Source organism: Microcebus murinus, chromosome 5, assembly GCF_040939455.1.
Source record: "Microcebus murinus isolate Inina chromosome 5, M.murinus_Inina_mat1.0, whole genome shotgun sequence".
NCBI classification, from domain to species: Eukaryota; Metazoa; Chordata; class Mammalia; order Primates; family Cheirogaleidae; genus Microcebus; species Microcebus murinus.
This window is the reverse complement of record NC_134108.1, coordinates 81,352,780-81,379,564: the sequence shown is the minus strand read 5'-3', so window position 1 is coordinate 81,379,564 and position 26,785 is coordinate 81,352,780. Positions and strand designations below refer to the sequence as shown.

The 26,785-nt window shown below is 36.1% G+C and overlaps 2 protein-coding genes across 2 annotated transcripts in view; one reads left to right on the top strand and one right to left on the bottom strand.

Annotated features, from left to right (window-relative positions):
* COL19A1 (collagen type XIX alpha 1 chain) overlaps nucleotides 1-20,733 on the top strand; it is a 312,839-nt gene extending 292,106 nt beyond the window's left edge. Inside the window, exons 50-52 of the mRNA XM_076003244.1 lie at nucleotides 8,413-8,541; nucleotides 15,470-15,547; nucleotides 15,701-20,733. Coding sequence (XP_075859359.1) covers nucleotides 8,413-8,541; nucleotides 15,470-15,547; nucleotides 15,701-15,828 — 335 coding nt within the window. The 3' untranslated portion in view covers nucleotides 15,829-20,733. The remainder of the gene's footprint in view (nucleotides 1-8,412; nucleotides 8,542-15,469; nucleotides 15,548-15,700) is intronic.
* Nucleotides 20,734-24,840: 4,107 nt separating this feature from the next.
* Nucleotides 24,841-26,785, bottom strand: part of COL9A1 (collagen type IX alpha 1 chain) — an 87,260-nt gene continuing 85,315 nt past the window's right edge. Inside the window, exon 38 of the mRNA XM_076002742.1 lies at nucleotides 24,841-25,749. Within this exon, the coding sequence (XP_075858857.1) occupies nucleotides 25,565-25,749 (185 nt within the window). The 3' untranslated portion in view covers nucleotides 24,841-25,564. The remainder of the gene's footprint in view (nucleotides 25,750-26,785) is intronic.

Genomic DNA, 26,785 nt, shown 5'->3' with positions numbered 1-26,785 from the left:
TACTCTTAGGAAGGGCTGTCAATGTTCTGAGGAGTGAGGTCAAGGGAATCGGGCCACCCTCCATCTATCTTAGGGCAGATGGCTTGCACTTTCTGATCAGCTCCTCCTCTAAGTCTGCATCCTTCCCCTCTGAGTTCCTGCCCCTTCCTCCTCTCTCAGAGTCCTCCCTCTCTGGACACTGACAGGGGCAGAGTTTCCCCCAGGTCTCCTCTGACTTCACCCCCATCTCTCCTACTGCCTCTCTCAGTCTCTTCCAGGTGGCAGTGGCGGTCCCCCACGAGAGCCAGGGCTCCCTCAGGAGCCACAGATGTCTCAGCCTCAAGACGATATTCTAAAGTGACCCATAGGAAATCTTTTCCTGAGTCATCTAGACTCTGAGACTCCATATATTCTACCCCTCCCCTTTTATCTCTGTTGACACCAGTCCAGCAAAACTGTCTTCTCCCAAAAAAAATTGTACCCGAAGCCCAGAATTTAGTTATTTAGCACTTAAGTTCATTTGTCCCAAGATCATTTCGATTCAGTCCATTTCATTTTCCACTGAGAAGTCACATTTCCCATGGCTTCCGAACACCACTTACAGAAAGGAAAAAAGAAAAACTTCATTTTCACAAATCCTGTAGCTCCAAGGTCACGGTTCTCTCTTTCAGAAAGCTTTCTCCCTAAAAGCAAAGATTAAGTTTCACATGTTAAAACAGTTACAGGTAAGCAGTGCAGACAGTTAAGTGCTACAGTTAGGTAGCACTTGCCTGCCTCTCCTTTCTTGGCGGTTTCACAAGGGACAGCGTCAGTGACAGCCAGTGCCTCTCTCTGCTGCACGCACCAGCGCCCACCTGCAGCCTCGGGAGCCATTCTCTCTGCGCAACCGGTCAGGGACTGTCAGCTGGGGCTCGAGGGAGTCTTTGGGAGATCCTGTTCCCCCCACACACTTATCCCAGATGTCCAGATTAGAGCCTCCAGTGACATCCTAGACCAGGACCCAAAATTTGAGATCTCGTGATGGGGCTTTTCAACCCTCTGTGGGGCTTCCCGGGTGAGTCCACGGACACAACATCCTCAGATCTCACACCGTGGGCTATTTCCCAGGCTGCTCACCCCTCCTTTGGCATCCTTACACCCCTCCCCTGACCTAACCATGGTGGAAGGAGGTGTCTTCCCAGCAATCCCAAGTCTCTGTTCCAGGTGGATCACGATGCACAAACATGCATCCACTTCGAAGTTAGATTAAATTCCCAATCTGATTAGCCAACAACAGATGGAGTCCTTTTGCAAGCAAAGTGACTACACGGAGCAAGGACAGATGCTGTCCGTGTGTTTCAGCTTAGTGTCTTGTGGCTTTATAAGGGCTTTGCAGATGCCCACACAAATTAGGATCTTGCCAGAGCTAAAATTTCAATTCTTGCTATTACACCATCCTATCATACTGGAGGATTTACATCAACATGCAAGAAGAATTTACCAACCTATACAGAAATGTGTACAAACATCTGGCTCTCTTAGTTCTTGAGATAAACATGGGCCCAACAAGGCCATGCCTGCAACTGCAGGAGAAAAGGAAGATAAGGGCTAAATGTCCCTGAACAATATATCTGTCTGCAGATTTCCAGTGTTCAGGAAATTCCCTTACCTATGTTTTCTCCATTTTTCATACATATGTTTCATATACATATATATGCATGAATGTGAATATCTATTATCCTGTTCTCTTGTTTCAAGGTTGTAAGCTCTTCTCTTGCCTCTCTACAACTAAGATTAATTTATGTGTATATACATATATACACATTACCTGACAGATATACATCACTGGAGATATAAATGTAGATCATTTTTAAAAATATGTTTTACAACATACTCCATGTTACTTCCAATTTGCTTCTTTCTGTTTATTTGCTTGGGACTCTATTGTTCAGTTTATAGGATTTCCTTAGTGTGCAGTAAGGCTTGGTAGTCTACTCATATATGAGAGTAGGTTTTCAAAAGTTGATTAAAAGTTGTGAGTGAACAGTAGGGCTTGCCAACTATGAGCTTCACTGTAGGGTGGTCTAGCTGGGCTGTTTAAGTGAGGGTCCCTTGATTTCAGTTTCTTTAAATCTTTCCTCTTAGTGTGGTCAGATTTCCCAGTGGAAACGCTTCCATTCCCTGCCTGGCTACCAGCTCAACACTGAGCGCATCAACATTCCTTTATTTTTCTTAATTTCAGTATGGAAGCCCAAGTATTGGTGGAGTCTAGGGTTCCCAGTGCAGAGACAGACTATTTACCCTTTTTAGATAATTATCCTTCAGTCTTTTGCTAAGGTTGGTGAAAGGCCACTGCCCAGCTATATAGAGTAGAGAAAGAAATTTCAAAGACTACTTCTTAAACAAGCTTTCAACCCTCACCCCCCCATTTCCAGAGGTAACTCGTACTGCCAATTCCTGAGCCTCCCGAGGATTTTGTGGTTTAAATCAGGTTATTCCCTGCTTCTAGTGGAAGGGTTTGGTTTTCTTGAGTTTGCTAAGTCATATATCACTCAGCCTTCTGGTTCTCAGCTTTCAAAATTTTGCTTCTATTGTCTCCTTCATATTTTCTCCATTCTTGTGGTTTTATGCCTTTAAGAATATCGTATTATTGCTTTACAGGAATTCAGGAGGTATTTACTACATACAGATGCATATGTTCAATCTATCATCTTTACCCATAGTAACATTTCAAAGCAACATGCTTATAAAGGTAGTGAAGGATTGGGCCAGAGGTAAATGAAGTAGTAACAACCTGTGGGTCATAATGAACCACAAAATAAATATTAATATGAATCCACCAAGTGATGCTGTTGAATTAATAATTAATGAAACTAGAAAATAATTATTAAAATATAACAGGAAATTACTCTTCCAGTATGTTTGCCCCTTAGGAGAGAATTATATTTAATTTGGGTCTCTACATTTCAGAGACATATGGAAAAGCCCTGGAATAATACAACCAAAGAGTTATTTACAAAGCAGATTGCCAAGTCTGCGATTAAAAGTTATTTAACCTGAAGTCTAATAGGTAACCATATTATCAACTATATGACTTATTTCTCAAGGGAAATACTCATTAAATGCTCTCTGTTTTCACAATGGGGTAACAAAATAAAATAAGTTGAAGTTATACCAAGAAAATGGGTAATTAAACATTTAAATGGAAATTAGGAGAAAAAGTTTAATTTCTCTCTGAAATATTTACAAATTCTATCTGGGAAATAGAAAGTAAACATGAGCCGGATGACATTGAATGTCCCTTCCTTCTCCAAATAATGGAGTTTATTATCACATTAATATTAATGTCTCCATTATATTAACGAGCCCATTCTCCAAAGAAGCCAAGCCTTGGTCTCAGTTGTCAGAATGGCTGCTGTGGTTTTGCCTTAGCAGATGGAATATGTGTGTGTTGTTTATACATGCTTCTGTCTGATTTCTTTAATTTCCTGCCTCATTAGAAAGCACAGCCAAAAACAGTTTAATTGACTAAAGATCCCTGAAAACAGAAAGGAAATTAAGAATATACTGGCCTTTATAATTGATTTAGGTGCTCAGAAACACATTATTTTAAATGATAGAGCATTAGGGTAGGGTTCAGAAGAGGTAATTACCCTTATGCTTAATGACTATTTCTGAGAATATCTCAAAGGTAGATAATTTACAGTTAGAAGTAATTGTTTAAAATAATTTTGTTTTGCTAGAAATATTAAAAACTACCCAAAGTACATGTAAACTCAATTAATACATTAAAGAGGAAAAATTAGTACTGTGAATATTTTTGTTTAGACATTGAAGGTATTCAAAGAGATATGTTTCAAATTAAGAATAATTACACCTAAAACATCTTTTTTAAAGTGAAAAACAATAAATATTATGTAGAGTTTCCAAACTGTGATCATTAAATGTGATATTTATTATAAAATACCCAGTTTATAATTTCATATAATAAAGATAGTATATTTAATATATGATACTATATTTAATATATAATATATTTAATATTTAGTATATTTAATATATAATATATAATAAAGATAGCAATTTAATATATTTAAATCATCATTCAATATGATGATTTATAAAACTATAACTACATGTTAATTACATATTTATTTTATTTATTAAGTTACTGAAATAAAATGTATTAACATCAACCAAATGTCCAAGGTAGATTGTCAGGTAGTAAGAATGTTACTGAAAGACAAGTGATTTAATATCACTCTTTGATATTAAATTGGAATCAGCATCCATCAGATCTCTGTTGGGCTCTCATTCATCATTCAATCTGCAACCAGAGATTCCAGTCCTGTGCATGTTGCGATATGTTTCCATTCTGCCTGCTTTGTGACTTAAGGATGTGAGTATAGAATGGTTGCTCTTTGGAAAATTAAGCTAATACCCAATATCTATTAGGGCTTTTTCATTAATAATTCTATATGAAAAAAAGTCTGTTTTACTTTCTTAAGCAGCAAGGGCCTACATTGTTTTAAAATAATTTTTAAGTTGAAAACTCATAGGAAAACAAGTTTTACTCAAAAGTTATTTACTCTTTAACAAAAAACATATAAAACATACATATCTGTTTAAGTGAAAAATGCCTTTGCATTCAATTGAATGAACTAAACTGAAGAGAAGACTAGAGAAAATTGAAGTAAATATTTACAAGGTCTGTGTGATTTGGCCTCTGTATTTTCTAACTGACAGTTAAAATTTCTATTATGTTCTGTCTGTAGTTTGGTCTTTACTTAACAAAGTAAACATTACTTTTAACAGTAAAAACGTTTCTGGAATATTTGTACGGACAAAATGAAGGTTGAATTTTTTACATCGAAGATTCATTTCTTTTTTTCAGTTTTTAATTTCAGAATATTACAGTGGTAAAAACATTTTGGTTATATATATTGCCTTTGAACAACTTGAATCAGATCTACAAGCATGTCTATCCCCCAAACAGTGTGCACCACACCCATTAGGTGTGAATCTACCCATCCCCTTCTCTTCCCTCCCACCTGCCCAATGAATGTTACTTCCATATGTAGACATAAGTGTTGATCAATTAGTACCAATTTAATGGTGAGTTCATGTGGTGCTTATTTTTCTATTCTTGTGATACTTCACTTAGTAGAATGGGCTCCATCCAGGATAATACAAGAGGCATTAGTTCACCATTGTTCTTTATGGCTGAGTAGTACTCCATAGTATACATATACCACATTTTATTAATCCACTCATGTACTGATGGGCACTTGGGTTATTTCCACATCTTTGCAATTGTGAATTGTGTTGCTATAAACATTCTAGTGCAGATGTCTTTATTATAGAATGTCTTTTTTTCATTTGGGTAAATACTCAGTAGTGGGATTGCTGGATTAAATGGTAGTTCTACTTTTAGATTTATAAGGTATCTCCATATTACTTTCCATAGAGGTTATATTAATTTACAGTCCCACCAGCAGTGTATGAGTGTTCCTTCTCTTGCATCCATGCCAACATTTGTTGTTTTGGGAGGCATTGCATTACTAGGCTTAAACCTATACTGCAAGGCTATAATAACCAAAACAGTATGGCATTGGCACAAAAAGAAAGAGTAGCAATGTAACAGAACAGAGAACCCAGATATAAAACCATCTGCATACAGCCAACTGATATTTCACAAAGCAGACAACAATATTCACAGGGGAAAGAAGCCCTATTCGATAAATGGTGCTGAGAGAATGGATAGCCACATGCAGAAGAATGAAACAGGATCCAGAGTTCTCACTCCTCACAAAAATTAATTCAAGATGGATAAAAGACTTAAAAAGAATGCTAGAAGAAAATTTTGGAAAAACTCTTCTATATATTGGCCTACAGAAAGAATTTATGAATATTAAATAAAAAATAAATAAATGGGACTTGATTAAAAAGCTTCTGCACAGCCAAAGAAATAATCAATAGAAAGTAGACAATCTAGTTAAATAAACTACAGAAAGTTTATTTAAAGAAATAATTACAGACAAATATGGAGAGAGAAATGAACATCCATATCCATGAAGCCCAAATAACCCCAGATGTGTTAAATATAAAGAGATATTCACTAAGACACATAATAATCAATTCTCAAAATCAAAAACAAAGTGAGAATTTTGAAAGCAGCAAGAGAAAAGCAACTCATCACAAAAAAGGAACTGTCAAAAGACTGACAGTAGACTTCTTAGCAGAAACCTTGCAGGCCAGGAGAAAAATGGAATGATATAGTCAAAAGACTAAAAAATCTGCCAACCAAGAATTATGTACCTGGAAAGACTGTTCTTCAGACATGAGAGAGTGATAAAGACTTTCTCAAGCAAATAAAAGCTGTGGGAGTTCAACATTATAATATCTGTCTTAACAAGAAATGCTGAAAGGATTTCCTCAGGTTGAAACAAAAGGATACTAATTATATAAGTTATTAAGTATGACATGTCTGATTTCCTTAAGTATTAAATTTGATAGTTGATATCTCTGACATTTCATTTTGACACTTCTTGTTTTATTTTGATTGTGAAGGTATATCCTCATTCTTTCAAATGCACCTTTTGGCTTATGATTATCTTTCAAATTTTTTAGAGCAATTTTTGTGAAACCATGGATAAGTCAAAAATTCATGTTATTTTCAAATATGAGTTCCATCGTGGAACCAACACAGTGCATACAGCTCAAAATATGAACAAAGTGTTTGGGAAGGATGTGGCTAATGAATGTACAGTACCTCGGTCAATGGCTTGATTTTAATCTTGAAAACGAGTCATGTGAGCAACCTGAGACCAAGGTAGATAATAACAAGCTGAAAGCTGTAGTGGAAGCAAATCCATCTCAACCTCTGCATGAATTAGCAGCAAGGTTTGATGTTACTATTCCAACAATATTAGGCCATTTGAAACAAATTGACAAGGTAAAGAAGCTGGGTAGATGGGTTCTGCATGAATTAAATGAGTATCAGAGGAGAAATCATTTTGAAGCTTGCCTTTCTTTGCTGACATGATATAAAGGCAAACCGTTTCTAGACTGTATTGTTACATGTGATGAACACTGGATTCTTTTTGGCAATCAGAAGTGTTTGTTTTGGCACTTTGGGTTTATCCCACCATTGTGCCACAGTCCAAAACCAAATATTCACCAAACAAAGCTAATGGTGTGTGTTTGTTGGTCTAGCACTGATACTATCCACAAAAGCTTCCTGAAACCTGGTCAATTGATGACAGTGGATGTCTACTGCAACCACTTGGATGAAATGATGAGGATGCTTGTGATTAAGCATCTGAGATTGGTCAAAAGAGACAGGCCAGTCCCCTTACAAGACAATGCTCAACTACATGGCACACAAACAAAGCTGCTCAAACTACAGAAGCTGGACTTGGAAACTCTCTGTCATCCACAGTATTCACCAGACCTTGCATCAACTGACTACCACTTCTTCTAGGCTCTGGACCACTCTTGCAAGGAAAAGTATTCAATTCTCAACAAGCCGTGGAAAACGCCTTTTGCTATTTCATCACTACTTGCTCTCCAGGCTTCTTCGCTGCTGACATAAACAAGCTACCGTTAAAATGGCAAAACTGTGTCAATAGTTTAGGCGCATTCTTTGATGAAATGTACTGCTTCTTGTTTGAGATATAATAAACTACACTTTTGATTCAAAATCAGACATTTCATATTTAATGACCTAAAATATATGAAAATACAAAACTCATGGTAAAGGCATGAATATAGTCAAATTCATAATACTCTAATACTGACACAGTATTAGAAAAGTCATTCATAAATGACTTTTAAGCCTAGTACAAGATCTAAAAGACAAAAGAATTAAAAATAACTACAACTACAATAATTTCTTAATGGATGCACTACATATAAAAGATGTAAATTGTAATATCAGTAACAAAAATGTGAGAGAAGTTAAAGTGTAGAATTTTTGTATGATTACTTGTTTGTTATCTGTCTGTTTGGACATTGTGTATACTTGATGACAACAGGATCTTTTTCAGGAAGATTGATTTGTTCACTGCTATACGCCACTGTACTTATCACAATGCCAACACTTACATATTTTGAATAAATGTTTTAAACTAAATTAATTAATATCTTCATCGGGTCGTGGATAAAACTGTTACACATTTAGATGACCAAAGATAGAATCTTATAGCAAGTCACTAAATATTTTGCTAGAGTTTGACACATAGCCATTAATAATCAACTTTGTTGTTTGGTTTGGTATCATTTTAAATCAAAGACATTCATGAAATTTGTAATTACCATTTTGTTGATGTGATGATATATTTCTCCCTGACATTTCCCTAATTGACAAATAAAGTAATACTATAATAAATATTTTACTATTTCCTAAAAAAAATCCTATTACATAATATATTATTTTTTCTTTCTTAAATGAAGAGAGGATGGCTGTGTTCCTATCCCAGCTCAAGCTGCCAGCAGCGATGTTGGCTGCTCAAGCTCATGGGAGGCCTGGGCCACCAGGGAAGGATGGGTTGCCTGGGCCACCAGGAGACCCTGGCCCCCAAGGTAAGTCTTCAAGTGTAATATTGGCTTACTCATGTTTTAACTCTAAGTATTTACAACATGCTAATCACAGTGAAGGAAAAATGTGTGTATGTGATATATATATATATATATATATATATATATATATACATATATATATATATAAAATGGTTCATGTAAAATATCTTGCTAATATTTGACATTTTATTATAGAAATAGATATTTAACTGCTACTACTTCAAATTTAAAGCTGATAATTATCTGTTATTCTAAATGTATTTTAATAATAATATTTGTTCTAACAATAATAGCAATAGTATGTGCTTATATATCATTATGATCTAGGTATCTTAGGCTTGTTTATGCCTCCCCTTTGGTCTAAATAAACAACAAGAGTCATCATCTTAGTATCTTAAAGAAACTGAGGAAAGAGTCTTGGCAGACACTACTACAAATAGTCATTTGGTTCTAGACTATATTTTTAAGAAATTTTAGAATCATTTTGCTTCTACAGCCATAAAAAAAGAATGAAATCCTGCTATTTGCAACATGGGTAGAACTGGAGAACATTATGTTACGTGAAATGAGCCAAGCACAGAAAGACAAATCTTACATGTTCTCACTCATATGTGGGAGCTAAATATTAAAGTGATTGATCTCATGGAGACAGAGAGAAGAATGATGGTTACAAGAAGCTGAGAAGAGTAGTGGGGAGGGGAGGATAAGGTGGAAATTGTTAATGGGTGCAAAAATATAGCTAGAGGGCCAGGCGCAGTGGCTCATGCCTGTAATCCTAGCACTTTAGGAGGCTGAGCTAGGACGATCACTTGAGCCCAGGAGTTCAAGAATAACTTGGGCAATAGTGACACCCTGTCTCTTCAAAAAAAATTTAAAAATTAGCTGGGCATGGTGGATCATGTCTGTAGTCCCAGCTACCTGGAAGCTGAGGCAGGAGGATCACTTGAGCCCTAGAGTTGGAGGCTGCAGTGAGCTATGATGACACCACTGCACTCCAGCCTGTGCAATAGAGTGAGACCTTGTCTCTAAATAAATAAATAAATATAGTTAGATAGAATGAACAATATTTGATAGCACAACAAAGTGGCTAACATCAACAATAAGTTAGGGAATACATTAAAATAACCAAAAGAGTGAAATTGGAATGTTCCTAACACAAAGAAATGATAAACGCTTGAAGTGATGGATTCCCCAATTACCCTGATTTGATTATACATTGTATGTTTTGATACCACATGTATTACTATATACAACTACTATGTACCCATAATAATTAAAAATAAACTTTTTAAAAAAATAATACAATTGAAAATAATATATATGCAAAGAATTGCTTTTCCTTCACTACTTCTCCTTCCTACTGCTTTTCTGTAATATTGAGCCTTGCTTTCTGTAGGAAGGGTCCCACGGTGATTAATGTGCCTTCCCTCATCTGAAAGAGCAACACCTGTTCAGTCCCCAATTACAGTGTCTGTTAGGATTCTAACTTACAATCACGATTGACAAGTCTTTTGATTTAGTTAGCACAATATAAAACAGGAACAGTCAAAACCCACACTAGTTTTTTTAAACTAAATATATATTCTACTTTTCTCTTAGAAGATCATAGAGAAGTATGGCAGACAATTGAAGGAAAGAAAAAAGCATAGACTCGGGTAGCCTTCTGTGAGTGCACTGTTGTATAGAGGGTGGCTAACTATTATCTTTCGCTAGTTGGGTCTAGTCTAAAGTCAGAGTATATGCAACCGGAAGGAAGATCTCGAAGGCCCATGTGAAGATGGATGATGCCTCAAATCACATGAAGAGTAAGCACTGTTAACACCAATAGGAGAAAAACTCTGGGTAGATCCTTCAAACAGTGGCCAGTCTGAGAGAACAAAAACAATGGAAAATTGGGCTGATCAAGGAAAACAGCTCTGGAACTGGAGTCTCCTGTTCCACACAAACACCCAACTCCAGACACCCTCATGGGTGCTGGGAGGCCCATCTGGAAGGCTCTCAGTTAGGGATAGTCAACAGTATCAGTGAAGCTTTTAGAAATGAGACTTCTATCCACCTCTCCATTTGCCTCCCTTTTCCAAAGGATTTCTATGGATTTTATTTGCTGTTCTGCCTTAGAGGTATTATAGACTACTTCTACTCCTGATAGAGCTTTTGGATACAATTCTTGAATTTGGAAGATTTCCCCATATTATTTCCCAGTTTTTGTAAACCAGAGTTTACTAAAATTGTCAAAACTTTGTCCCACCATGGGGTTTCTGACAACAGACATATCTTGACGACAACTTAGTAGTTGTCTCCTTAACCTTTGCGTAATACCTCCTTTTCAGTGTTTGTTAAATTTGCCAGAAATGAAGCAGAGAACAGAAAGAAAACTTGCAAAAATGGGATTTGTTTTTAAGGAATATTTGCCTAAAGTCATGTTGTACTGATAATCCTGTTCAAAGGCACAGAAAAATCTTACTGAAAAGAAAGTTTGATTTTTGGTGCCTCTCCAGGAGTGCATAAGGAATAAAAGGGTTTTTCTATGGTAGATTAAGTAGGTATGAAGAGCTGAGAAGATGAAGTCATACATGTAACTTCAAAGCTTTGATCTGCTCAAATTAAAAGTTTTCTCAAAAAGGAAAGAAAAAAAATGCATGTAAAACCACTACCTTAGAGCATATGCAAACTTTGGATGCTGTTGGCTGAATTAGTCCTTTTCTTGACACAGCATGACTGAGTTTGAGAAAGGATTGAAGTGAGAAATGCAACATAGAAAGGGAAAGAAAATGTGGCCACTGAGTATGACACAATATGTTTTACCCACTCATTAATTCTGTTTGATGGTGGCTCTTCTGAAATTTCCAAAAGAAATTTCTCAAAGAAACTTTGTGTTTTCTGTGTTCATCAGGAAAGAAATCCATTTTGTTGAAAACTAAGTGGTTTGGTTTGGAATATGTACTATAGAATGAGTCCTTTATTATCTTTTTTTTTTTTTTTTGAGACAGAATCTCCCTCTGTTGCCCGGGCTAGAGTGTCATGGCGTCAGCCGAGCTCACAGCAACTTCAAACTCCTGGGCTCAAGCAATCCTTCTGCCTCAGCCTCCTGAGTAGCTGGGTCTACAGGCATGAGCCACCATGCCCAGCTAATTATTTTCTATATATTTTTAGTTGGCCAATTAATTTCTTTCTATTTTTAGTAGAGATGGGGTCTCGTTCTTGCTCAGGCTGGTTTCGAACTCCTGACCTTGAGCGATCCTCCCGCCTTGGCCTCCCAGAGTGCTAGCATTACAGGCATGAGCCACCGTGCCCAGCCGCTTTATAAAGAGGCCTCATAAAGTTCTCTGTGATCATTCTGAGAAGGAGCAGACATGTATTAATAGAAAACAATGAGAACATTGATGCGAGACTGTTAGAAGTTGGCAATCCAAGTTGAAAAAGGGAGGTACTGCTCCTACCAAGATTCTTATAATGAAAACTCGTTGATCCTCTGTCAGCACCGTGATCTTCTTAAAGTGAGAATAGAGATCATTATGACTTTGTGTTAGGTCATCTCGTTCACATTTTTCCGAAATTCCCAAAGGGAAGGTTGTTGATGTCCTTTTTAAAGTCAAAAGCATTTCCAGACAGTTTTCTATTTTAGCCATCCTGTGGGACTCTGACTATCACCTTCACACTATGCATTGAGAGGGAGCTTCCCTTGGGATTCTTTGTTCCCACAGCGGGTCTACAGGGCAAGTCCTCAGGGCTGGTGCTCCAAGGGTGAGCTGAAAATGTGCCACCTCGAGATCAAAGAAGCCCCAAGAAGCATGATCCAACTGGTGTTCCCTATACAGATAGGAGAGGGGAACTTTTCCCAAATACAGCTTATTCTCCACTCATACGAAAACCCGGAGGAATAGATGCCACACTCGAAAGCCCTGTTCAATTCAGAAAGAACCCCACGTGGCGTTGGTAGGAAAAAACAGACACATCCACTCCATGTGCCCTCCATCAGTTTTAAAAGGACAGTACTGGGAGTGTTTGCTCTTATTTTTGAACTTTTAAAATTTAGCCGTTATTGGTTTATAATGAAGGAAAACCTTCTGTTATTTGTAAGCCAGTGGCCCATAGCGTAATTCATGTAACTGATAGAGATTTGACCTTTCAAATTTGTTGGCAGTCAGGGCCTTTGGCATCGGAAGGGCAAGTGAGTGTGTGTCCAGATGACTAAAGGGCACTGCTGTCCATCAGCGGACCAGGAAGCTAAACTACTTGTAAGGCACAACACAAGTGCCCACATGAAGAAATTATTTCTCCCAAAATGCCAATAGCATTTTTCTGGCCTCATTTGTTCAGTATGAATATAGATGCACAGATTTACAACTTTAGAAATAAATCTCTGGGATTGAAACTGAAATCTCCCTACTGGAAATAAACACAGTCTCTACTACCTGAAAAACTACACCAAACACCAAGTTTCATCAATGACCAGTACCTCTAGGTGGATTCAGTTAGGACACTGCCATTATTTTATTTCTGTTTTCCTGTATAAGCTACAGTGAAATCAAAATGTCATCCTACATACTTCTAGTGTATGAAAATACATGTCTGTTTGCAGGTAGACCAGCCTCTTCCATATTTAAAGAGAGTCCTGCCCAAGAAGTGAAAAGCTTAATTCTAGAAAAGGGGAAAGCTGTTATTGACTTTGTTAGCATTCCTATCTGAATTTTTGTTAGGAAGCAATTATAAAATAAGACCCTATGGCTTTATGGCAGCTTTCATAATAAATGCAGTTGGGTCCTTAATAGGAAATTCAAGAGTAGAAAGCTCTCTTATGCTTGTGTAATTCAAAGGCTTTATCTATGAATAACAGACAGTTATTAACCTAATGAACTGAGAAATTTGTATAAAGAAATTGCTACATTTGACAGGCAGAGGAAGCTAAATATTACCTTTTTATACAAATACACAAATGATCATTTCTTGTTTTTTGATGCCATATGCACTGAAATCCATGTGGGATGCTATATTTTTGGATTATATTAAAATGTGAAAGCTGAATTTGAATTAAATAGGTGGTTTTAGCAGATATATTCTTCATTTGGAATTGTTACAGTCTTGTTAATCCTCTTGTTAATCAAAAATTCATCTATCTTCAGTTATTATTCTTTCTTCCTCATTTTTTAGCTCATGATCTTGAGTACTTACTGAGATAGCTTGAGGGTCAACTTTACAATCTTTCTATAACAGTGAGACCTGGGTTGAACTATCAAATACACCTCAAGTAATAAATGTTATTTCACTCCTGAAATGTTTAAATAATAGATTTGGAAGGGTGCTTTCAAATGACCGTATGTACAACTATTTTCCCCTATTGTTCACTTATGTTAAGTGAAAATCATTTATAGCAAAGAAATCTTAGAACTATTTTAAATTTGAATATATATTAGCTTAGGGTATTGTGCCACATGTTTATGCTCTCCTAGGACCTAGGATTGTATTGGATATCTTTAACATAGGTTTCCTGCTGGATGTCATTTCCAATATCACTTCAAAATATTTTTTAATATATATCTTTTTTCCACCATTTTCACATTTATGATCAATTAATACCTCTATGGCAAAGAAATAACTGTGTAGTGATTGCATTGCTAATGTTACCTGGATAATACTGTGTACATCAAATGGCCAAGTCAAAACTGAGAATGGTAACTCGAAAGCTAATGTCTAATTCTCAACAATAATGGGAAGTAATTTATTACATACACTGTTCATAGGTAGCATTAAATTTTCCCCTCCTGTCATGTTCTACTATAATAACAAACCTTTATGAAAAGGCAAACTAAGTTAGGACCTACTGTTTCCTACTGAGGTGCTCTCCCTCTTATACCTTTGCTGTGCGTCTGCCTAAATTCTGCATGGCTTCTCTGTTCATTTGGGACTAGGAGCAATCTTTAAGCACGAAAAAGTCGGAAATAAAAACTCTATTTACCATCATTGTGAAACTGTTTTAGCACAGAACCTCTTCTTCAAACAAAGTATTACGTAAATGTCAATGAATAAAACACAGATAAAAATGCTTTATGCCTTTTTTAAAAGCAGGGATAAGGACACCTGGAGACATAAATTGCTCTGTACTATTCTAGCTCAGGCAATAACAAGCATATTCAAGAATTAAAGTGATTTTATCTTAAAATGTACAAAGATCTTAGACCTTATTCATTTTGGTTAAATTTTCTTAAGTTGATGAAGCGCTTTGGGGAGAATCCCTCGATCTCCTGTTTTCTAGCACTGTGGAAGCTCCTTTCGAATTATAAACTGCCATGTGAAAACATGGGGTTACTGTTTACACTTTCCTTAGAAAGGATATAATATTGTTATAGTCAATAATTTGAACACAGACCTGACTCTTCAGATAAGTTAACTCACATGTACTCACACTCTTGCTATCATTTACTTAATATTAAAAATCATGAGTTACTTATTTCATTTCCTTTAATTCTGAGCCTAAGGCCCAGCTTCTTATCATATTATCTTGTTCTCATTTTAAGCAGGGCTCTTTCCGTATACTTCTTTTCCTTAGCCTGTACCTAGTCTCTAGTCAGAATGCCTAATGAAGAGGGTTCACACACCCTGTCGTAACTATTTGAAAGAAGATATGAATGATTGATTTGAGTTATTTGGCTATCATTTTCAGTGCAAAAAATTTCACTAAAAGTTTGACTAGTTGGAACTTTTTATAGGAGTTACATCTTTTTAAGATCCTCATTGCTCTATTGTATTCAATCTGTTTTATATTCAAGTTTAATATGTGTTTAATACAAAGCAGATGGCTGGCTGATATTCTATTTATGTTAAGTGAAGGAATCACATAAATATCACAGACTCAGAAAAATGGTTTTTTTGTGTGCTACTGCCATATAAAACTTGCTTTTTGTATCTCTGTTTTTATATGCCTCTTGCTTAGGCTACCGAGGACAGAAGGGAGAAAGAGGTGAACCTGGAATTGGGCTGCCAGGGAGTCCAGGTCTTCCTGGGACTTCAGGTAATAGAGACATTGTCTTCACAACACCAGCAAGTCTCTAAAACTGGTAACCATGCCTCTCCCCTTTGGTCCTTATGTCAAGTGAATGATCCATGTTGATTGGAGGGAGGGCTATATGTGATCTGCATTCTGATGAGGTCTTTTATTTTATAGCTCTGGGTTTGCCAGGCTCACCAGGTGCCCCAGGGCCCCAAGGCCCCCCAGGACCCAGTGGAAGATGTAACCCAGAAGACTGCCTCTATCCTGTGTCTCCAGCCCATCAGCAGACAGGTGGGAAATGAACACACCTGAAGAAGACTTGGTTCCTGGTGATACCTCCTTGCCATTGGAGTTATCTTAATACTGTCTGCCAAATCCTCATGATATGTGGGCTGCTTTTTTTTTTTTTTTTTATGTATAGGCCAGACATTTAAAGCGACCATTTGAATCCTATTCCTACAGGAATTGCAAATCAGCATTTTTAGATTTTTCCCAAATTCATTCCATGTTTTCCTTTACCATTACTATGCTTTTTATTCAGTTTTACATGAAATACACAAGCAAATCTTATCATTAGTTCATCTTCAAAAAGAAACTACATATTATGATTTAGTAGACTGATGATGATATCCATTTTGTAGACTCATTGACATGTGGTTGGCCTTTGCTTTCTGAATTTTAAAGTTTCAGACTTATCCTGAAGTTTTCTTGGTGTTTAAATTTATTATCATTGCTAAGAATTTTGTCAACTTTTTTGATATAGTGCATTGCTCCTGTTGAATGTTTTTTGACTACTTTTTATAACTTAAGAATTCTTATACCTATATCTGTCCTACTTACGCAGAAAAATAGATAGGCAATAAGAGCTTCACTGTATAACTTATGTTTTGGAAAAAACACAGGAGCCTATTTTATCAGGGATCCCAAAAACTCACCATAGCCAACTACTGAAATGATTTTGTTAACTCTGTATAATGAGCTCAATTCAAAGCAATCAATTCAAAGCATGTATACGTAAATGCATGAAAAGTAAGGAATGAATTCCATTTGTATGTGAGTTCTACAAGAAAAGCCTAACCTTCTGTGGTCCCGTTCCAAGTTTCTCCTTGGTAAACAGAAAGCTGTTTTCCCTAAGAGATGTCTGGTGGTGAAGGTACCAAATTGTCTTTGGTATTCCTGAAGCTTAAATGGCCTAGCAAGATCTTTGGGACCCTGTATCCATTATCCTTCTGACCTCATCACCCGCAGACTTTAAGAATTGGCCATCAGAACAAAGGCTGGGATTTGTAGCAACTGGAAAAGAAATCTGCTTGTCCTAGAAGATGAATGAGTGGTCTCAGCAAATGCATATTGAGAAAGCGAAGCCCAAAAGCTCTTAAGGAGAATAATGTTTCTCCAGAATCTGCAACATGAGGTGCACAGCTCAGCAAAGGAAAACCATGGGACTGAATATGCAACTAGCACGCAGACCAAAGAGTTAACACTCGCTTCAAAACCATGTCCTCTGAAAGGAAACAAAAATATAGTGATCATCAACCAAACTACTAAACAGTATTTCTCCTGACTAGCTATACATTATTGTGAGAACCTGTTGGTTGAAAACACCTGATTTTCTAAAGTACTGGGCATGAGGATGTTGCTCAAATCTAGCTGGTAGGTCCCACAGATGCTGGGAGCATGGCGCCAGAGCCCTCCTGTCACAGAAATCAGGGTTCTTACCTCTTCAAGAAGCAGTGTAGATTTCAATTTGGCTAAAGCAGAGTAGGAGGATTGCTTTTGTCTGTTAATTGAAAAATGAGTTTGGAAAGACAAGCCCACTGAAATTAGAAAAAGCTGTGAACAGAGTTGTGTCTGAGGAATGTGCCTACATTAAGGCAGGGTTTGCTCAAATGCACCTATGATTTTGAACTGGTTTTCATTATAAATGAATGAACTGCTGGTCAGGTACTGTCTACGTGGCTGTGCATACACACAACCTTTTTAGTTATTTCATATTGAGTTATACTGTATATTTCAAGTCCAGGTTTATTTATTTTATTTTTCAAGGTTATTTTATTTAAGTGTTTTTAACTTTAAATTGATTTTCTTTTTCATTTTCTTTCCTGTGCAATACCTACAATGGTGCTGTGTTTTAAACTCACACAATTGGAGTATACATATGTGTTTCTTAGTAAAATGATAATTTATCCCGAAAAAGTGTACATAGATCTAAAATTTGGTGCTATGTGTATATCTTGAACTTTTAATTTGTTGAATTTTCTGAAAGCTTATAACTTATCTGCCACTCATATTAATTTACTTGAATTTGTCCTAAAACTAAACATTTTATGTTTTCAAATATTATTTTTTCATATTAATAGGTTGTTTATCTTTTTGCCTCTTTGCTAATTTAAAAGTGTTCAATTTATCATTTTAATGTTTTTGTGGACTTTTTTGCTGATGATGATCAATTTTGGGGGGGAGTTTAGTTGATCCTTTCATGTACATGAAAAGACATGATTCATTTTCTTGTTTTATAAATTCTGTCCATTTTTAGTCTACAAAAAATGTCATGCATCCTTCCTTACAAATTGTATATCTAAGAATCTTTCTTCTTCCAACTTCCATTAATGCTTGACTGGTTTATCTTGTTCCAAATATTTGGATTTATTCAGGTAATTTGAGAAGGAAAGGGAGGGAGGTGGAAATATAATCTTATATGGTGCATATTACAAAGTGAAACTATCACAATGATTCAGGCTCATTTTTTGTAACTGGGACATATGACAAACTTTGACATAACTAGAAAAATCCCTACTCTATTATTTACCTGCAGATACCTTTTTCTGCCTTGGCTCTGTATACATGATATGCAACAAAGAGCAGCAAGAAATGCTGGGTCCAGCTAATATAACACCAAATGAAGTGGAGATTTAGCATTTCCTAATTCCTTTAATAAAAAGAAAGTAAATAATTCAGGCCCCAAAGTAGGGAGGGACATTTTCCTGTAAGTAACTTGGTGGTTGCCAAATCTCTTCTACCATTTTATTCCATTCCAAGATATGTGTTTATTTCCACATAGGTGTCAGAGATGTCAGTTATCAAATTTCATGAATTATCCATTTGCGCTCCAGATAACATGAGTGCTTAAATAAAAAATAATTATTGGCTGTGATATTAAAACTGTGTTTTCCATGTAGAAGCATCTTTGAATTCCAGTCTTGCATTTTATTCCAAGGATTATCACTTTCAGATAGAAGTCTTTCTATGCAAACAAGAGATTACTTCAATTAATATTTCTGGTCTTTGGAATCTAAAGAAAAAAGTAATGCATGAATTTTTTCATTGTTCTTTCCAACTGAAGACATTAATCATTACTTCTAACAGAAACACAGTCTTAACCTTTTAAACTTTATACCTGTGATGATAATTTAAAGTAACCCCATATGCTTATTTCTATATTTCATGATGTTGTTGAAACTTTAAAATTTTAGTCACTTATAGAGCTTAACTAATTATCTTAAGATATGTTGTGTGTAAAAATTTGTCATTTGATATTTGGCTCATAAAGTAATTTTTTATGAGTATGTTTTAGGAGTTAAGTAAGTAAAGTTTAGCTTTTCTTCAGTCTTTCTCATCTGTGGGAAACTATGAAATACCTCCTTTTGTCCACAAGATGGTGTTTAAAGCAGTTTGTTCAGAAGAACTAAACAGACTCACAGAAATACGAGGCTAGGAACAGTTTAGTGGACAACTAAATCACACCTTTGCCCTTGCACTTTTTATTTTTTACTTTTGTAACTAATTCGTTGTTAATTTTTTTTTGTTAATTTATGTTTTTCCTAATCTTAAGTATCTTTATGGAGCAGGTACTGTACCTTTGATTTGTTGACCGTTTCAATTTTATTTCTTCAGTGGATATATACATAATATACACATACACACACATTTATATCCTATTTAACATACAAATTTCCTATTCATAACTTTGTACACCACCCTCATATTTTAGTGATTAATATGAAGACACCTAAGTAATCATCCTACCTTTCAGACAGGACACATACTCTCTTTTGACAGACAAGTAAAATGATTTAGCTTATCACAAGAAGTAGACAATTTCTAAAATTACACCATGTCTAAACTCCATAATGTTCAATGTACTTAAAATTTTACAATTAGATTTGAATAATTCTATTTTTCTAAATACATATTACTATTTACAAAAGTAAGATTAGGAACATTGTTTTTTCAAAATACCATTTTTACTTTCCTAACATTTATAATAATGGGATCGAGAATTTCTAGGTCAAGTGTTATGCTGGAACTCTTTTAATGAATCCCCAGAATAGTATTGCAGATTTGCTTATGGCTCTTGTTCTTCAATTATTTTTCACATTTGTCTATGTCCACTTTCTTGAAACACACAAGTGTTTCCTGTTGTGGTTTCCCACTCTTGTTTCTTAACATTTCAGTGTTAAAGCATGCACTCTGCTTTTATACCCTCACCTCTTTCAAGATTTTTCAGGTTTCTGAGAGGAGGAGATGCAGAAAAGAATCAGATTTGTATCTTTTAAGCCTATGTTCTTCAAAGTGACTTCACCCATTGAATTGTATTCATTTGTTAGTTGGCTGCTAAAGCAGCAATAATTACATTAATTTGTTCAACTAATGGGAGTTTCAGAAAACAGGACAAATGATAGTTTTCATTTTTAAGGTGTGGTATAGCTGTAGCTATAATCCAAACATTTTACTCAACAAAATTATGCCAGAGTAACTGATCAGTTTGGTTAAATTGAAGGAAGCACAGGTGAACACAGAGAAAATTCCTTCAGACAAGTAGATCCAGCATAGCAAAAATGTACCTGAAATATATGACAAGTTTTTAAGACCAAAGCTAAATCTAAGGAAATCTAAGTTCAAATCCAATAGTGAGTGAAAATTTCAAATTCAGATCCAATAGTGAGTGATATGTGGTACAACTCAAGGAGTTAGCTAAATTGCTTCGTGAATTTGTCAAAAGTGAATACTAATAACGTGGGAAGTTTCACTAAAATTAGAGGGTAGTTAAATAAGATTTAAGTTTATAAGAAGCATGAGTGTCACTTGACCATGATAAGATTGTGGGTGTAAAGATGCTAGCTATTTTACAACTTTTTATTTTGCTGTGTTAAAGTATATTTTAGGTATATTTTTCAGTGTATTAATGTATTTAAATTCAGATTGTATTAGACATATTTTATAAGTATTTATTTTTAAAATAACATTTAGGATGTATTTTCCCTCATTTTATTTGTTCTTTATCTTACCTTATTAAACTATTTAATGTTTAATTCAATACACTCATGTTAAATAGAATGGCACTAGTTTTATTCTAAGTCCCACATGGATATATATAATGCTTTGAACCCTTGATTGCTATATATTCATTACGCACAATGAGTTTGTAGCCTATCTCAGCAATAAAGGATTTGACTCTAAATCAGGGAATTCTAAGGTGCAGTTATTAATGCCATGTCTATTTTCATTACTTCTTGTGGATGCAGGGCCACACTTCAGTTTCATTCTAAGTGTCAACCGCAGGGATGCTCCCAAAGTGCTCTTGTACCAAGTGTGAACCCCACAGCTGTCCAAGGAACCTGTAATTGATCTATTGCAGGGTTTATGTTTATACCATGCTGGTAATTATAGTTTTGTTTGACACATGAGTCATTGCATTTATAACACATCTCCCTGGCAGCTCATAAAAAGCCTAGTCTAATGATTTCAGATGAGAATTATAAGCAGAAACAAAAGTCAGAAAGCTGGCAGTACTGTGGGACTTTTGTCCCCAAGAGTGATCACCTCACTAAAATCATTTGAGACTCAATTGCTGTAGAGGTCCCTGAGTGAGATAAGAAATTTCACAATTAACTTTTCTCATAAATATAAGCTCTTACATCATAAGCAGTAAGACAACAAACAAGCAATAAGGGGTTAAATATACAGCATGTTTTCTTAACAGAAATTCATTACATTAAGACATGCCAGTGGATTTATACATTAATTTATACTGGGTCATAGTAATGAAATATTTTTATCTGTAGGTTCCTTCCTGATTAATTAACTAGGTGCTCTCTAAGACATTTTGTATTTTCACACACAAATTTTCAACTTGTAGGCCAAAGGCAAATTCGAATACATCTCAGAAAGCTAGTTTCTTGGCCACAATTTTCCTCATTTGTTCTCTCTTCAATTATTTTAGATAACTTGAAGTCAAGAGCAATGTGTGAAGGCATGTTAAGCAGAAAGTTGGCATGAATTGCCATTTACCGAAACTAAAAATAATTATCAGTCATCATCCTTTCCTGATACCGAGATCTATCAAATATGTTACACTTCCTCTAGTTAATTATTTAAGGAGCATTTGAGCATGTGTATTTATAGACAGATATTATTACAGTTAGCCCATTGGATTTAATATTTACTGAGCCATATGTACTAAAAATTGCTGTGTCCTGGGACACAAGTTTACTAAAACAACTAAGTACAAAATGGAAAAGTATTTACTATATGAAAAGAAAAAAGACTTGACCTATGTTTATTGAACACAAATATTCTCTTAAAAAGATACTTAAAATAATTTGTCAATTGCCCATTTATAAATAGGAAGATTGCTAGTTTGCTAGTATTTTTTTTCCTTAATACTGCTTTTTCACTCATTTTTCAATCCTTTTCCAATATCATTCTTGATATTTGGAATAATTTTATTTATTTCTTGTGATTTTCCACCTATGTTGGTTCATTTTTAAATGCAGACATTTTAGTACCTCAGAAACACTATTGTAGCCAAAAAATTAAATAATACAATCTTCCTAAAGCAGGGATTTATATTAAACTTATTTCAGGTGACAAATCAGGTTTTACTAATGCTGTTTAAGAATAGTAATATTGGTATAGTATCCATAACATAAAATATCTATAAATCATCAAATCGATCACCTAACCTGATTTACAATCTTCTGCTATACAGAAATCAGTTACTTAAAACCGTACCAGTGAATTTACGTGCTCAGACTGGGAAATGATTTTCATAGTTCTTAACCAACCTGTCAAGATATTTGGGATGAAAATCAGATCACATTACCATAGAAGCCTGGACTGGAAATAAATCAGAAATCATTTGCCCTCAATTAACGTGACAGTTCTAAGCAACTTTAAATATTTACAGGTTCTTCTCTCAGTGAATGCTCTAGTTGACACTTGATCCAACTTTTTAAAATCTCTCAAAGACAATTTGGAGATTTCTGTTTTGCTAGAGAAGTATTCTTGGTCAAATTCAATACCAGCTCTTTCATGGAGAGGATTTGCTGGGCACTTTTCTTTGCAATTTCTAAGTATTATTGTTTCTGTAAACTATTTCACTTAACTGAAATTTATAATGAATTGTTCCTGCCATTTTGGAATGTGATTGTTTTGCATAATCTATTTGTAAGTGATTGTTTCCAATGTTGTTTCCCACATCTGTGGAGCTTGTTGTGCAGCCTTTATAGTAATATATATATATAATGTTTGTAAAACAGTTGAGTGAACTGTTCTTTGAAATTTTATTTTTTTTTAATTTTCTTATGAATATCATAGAACTTAGAAACACATTTATCTAATTTTTCTTTTGTTGTATTTGATTATGTCATGCCAGTTAAAATAAAAGCACTTTGGTGAAAAGATAATCTCTGAATTTATTATGTGATTCAGCTCCTGAAAAAGTTTATCATTTTTATAAAGATTTTAGGGAGCTATAACAGATACCTCAATTTCCAAAAATCATCTTCCAGACAAGAGGAAGAACATCTTTTCATTCTGTGTATATGGCACTAATCTCTACAGCCAGGTTGGAATCTTTGTAAGCACAATTCATGATAGAAGCATAGAACTAGATGCTATAACCAGTTTTAAAGAAATCCAAATACAGATTACATAATGATTGATTTAACCAAACAACTAGGGACTAGAATTTTAAAACTTACAGGGCCGGGCGCGGTGGCTCACGCCTGTAATCCTAGCACTTTGGGAGGCCGAGGCGGGCGGATCGCTCAAGGTCAGGAGTTCGAAACCAGCCTGAGCGAGACCCCGTCTCTACCAAAAATAGAAATCAATTAATTGACCAACTAAAAATATATATACAAAAAAATTAGCCGGGCATGGTGGCGCATGCCTGTAGTCCCAGCTACTCGGGAGGCTGAGGCAGTAGGATCGCTGAGCCCAGGAGATTGAGGTTGCTGTGAGCCAGGCTGACGCCACGGCACTCAGTTTAGCCTGGGCAACAAAGTGAGACTCTGTCTCAAAAAAAAAAAAAAAAAAAACTTACGGAAAGTGATGTCAAAAATCTTATTAGTGCTTGCTCCCCCTTAACTTGAGAGATTGAGTCCCATAAACTAACTAAAGATATTGACTATTCTGAGCTGTTCTATGCCCTGGGACAAGTCACTCATATGCACTGTGACATAGAGTATATTAAATCTGTTGGATAGTTCAAGTCAATGTTAATGAAATAGCAAACCGATATGATTACATAAATAGAAAGTGCTTGAGTGGTCAGGAAATACCCATCTTATTAAGTGCTTTAGTTGAGCTGCCTTTACAAAATTTATAAGAAATGGTGAAACATAAATCATTTTTTTTCATAAATCATTTTTGTAGCAGTAAAGTCCTGACTAGGAAAGAGCTAACCAACCATTGGAATGAAGGCAGCGATTCTTAACCTAGAAACAAAGCAAGGCTAGAATCAAAGGAGTCCATGAAATCTCTGAAATGCTATACAAAAAAATGTATATGCATTTTTGCATTTTTCTGGGGTATGGGTCCCTAGCTTTCATTAGAATTCCAGAAAGGTCCATGAAGCTCTCCCCATACACCACACACAGAACATCTGTCACAGGGTAGCACTGTCTAGAACAGTAAGGGCTTCTTACTCTGTGTGGAAAAAAACACTAATATTGTACACATATACAGCAGTCCCTAACCTTTTTGGCGCAAGGGACTGGTTTCATGGAAGACAATTTTTCCACTGACTGGGGAGGAGAAGAGAGGAGAGGCAGAGCTCAGGCAGTGATGCGAGTGGTGGGCAGCTGCTGTAAATAGATGAAGCTTTCCTTGCTCACCTGCCACTCACCTTCTGCTGTGCAGCCCGCTTCCTAACAGGCCACCGACTGGCACTGGTCCACGGCCCAGGAGTTGGGGACCACAGTACTATAGAACTACCAGTGATTTAAATTTTTTTTAATGTATCTAAATAAGCTCAGTGATTGCTTTTCACTGAACATGGTTATTTATAAGAAAGCATGCAAGAGATTAACAGAAACCATATTTATTTCTTTGGTACAACCAGAGATGTTACCTCAAACCTTTAAAATAAATAGTCTCATCAATAAAATTTATGAATGCCAGGATATTAAAATTCCTTGTTTTCACATAGAAGAGCTCAAAATATTAACAGGTTTGGGGTGCAGTACATACAGTTCAATGAAAATTCAGGCTGAAGATGGAAACTAACATGCGATATAAGAAAATCATTTCAGATGACACAGCCCTTTCTTGCCACTCCCAAGAAAGCACATGGATGGGATTTTAAGCACCAGTTCTATTGAATGTAGTGGGATTTCTTCATAACCAGTCTAGTAATCTCCAATATAACTGAAACAATAATCTGAGAACATCTAAATAAAAAATGAAAATAATTACTGCCACTGAGGTAAACCAAACAGTTGTTTTTGTTTATTGGCACAGTGGCCCACAACATATCACATATATATAGCACACTAAAGTTCAAGATCCTGGGAACAGGATTATAAATTTATTTAAAGGGAGGTTTGTGTGTGTGTTTTATTAACCAATGACTCCGCTGTCTTCCCTCCAAGAGAAAGAAAGAGGACTTATTGAATAGCACCATTCTTCTAAATCTGATTGTCAAGTAGGACTCTGTAATCATGTTGAAGGTAACTGTCATCTTTGCCCCAGCTTCCGGTGGTGTCTCTCCTCCAAGCTCCTTCACCAGGCGTGGTTTATGCAGCACTAAGCCCTTCACGGATCGGGCCCTTTGCTAAAGGCTCTCTGACCAGCCTGCACGGTGCAGGAGGCTGGCTCACAGAAACCGGGAGGGCCAGCAGGTCCAGGGGGCCCAGGCACACCAGGAATTCCTGCCACCCCTGGGGGGCCTCGCTCACCGTCCCGGCCATTTCTCCCATAGCTGGCAGGGCCTGGGTCACCTGAAACACATAAGAACAAACGCATGTGAGGCCGGGCATGGTGGCTCACGCCTGTAATCCTAGCACTCTGGAAGGCCAAGGCGGGCAGATTGCTCGAGGTCAGGAGTTTGAAACCAGCCTGAGCAAGAGGGAGACCCTGTCTCTACTATAAATAGAAAAAAATTAATTGGCCAACTTATACAGAAAAAATTAGCCGGGCATGGTGGCGCATGCCTGTAGTCCCAGCTACTCGAAGGCTGAGGCAGCAGGATTGCTCGAGCCCAGGAGATTGAGGTTGCTGTGAGCTAGGCTGACACCACAGCACTCACTCTCACTCTAGCCCAGGCAACAAAGTGAGACTCTGTCTCAAAAAAAAAAAAAAAAAAAGAACAAATACATGTGAACAGGAGAATCCTCGTAGCTGCAAACTGGCAGAAATGCTGAGTGATGACAATGATGATGATGATGATAAAATCCCTTCATAGGACTTGAGTTTCACAGAAATTAAAAAAAAAAACACAGACCTGAGGGTCAGTAGGGCTACACTGTGCACCACGGTAGCCTCTAGTGACATGTGTCTATTGAGCACTGAAATGTGACCAAGCCAAATAGAGATGAACTGTAAGTGTAAAGCACAACTGGATTTTAAAGACTCGGTGTGAAAAAAAAAAACAAGCTATTTCATTAATAATTTTTGTATCTATTACATGATGAAATTATATTTTGTATGCAGTAGGTTAAGCAAACTGCCTTACTAAAGTTAATCTCACTTGATTTTTTTTTTACCTTTTTAATGCGGCTGCTTAAGAATTTAAAATCATACACATGAGTCACATTTCTGGCTCACACCATATTTCTTCTGAACAGCACTGCAGTAGCAGCATTCCTTATGTCTAATAGGTAAGCAACATCTAGGCAAGGAGAAGTATAACTCACTGGTTAAAAACACAAGTTCTGGAAACACACAAATGGCTTTAAGTTCTAGCTCTGCTATTTACAAATAGTGTGACATTAGCAAGTCACCAACCTCTTAGTTTCTTCATCTATAAGATAGGCT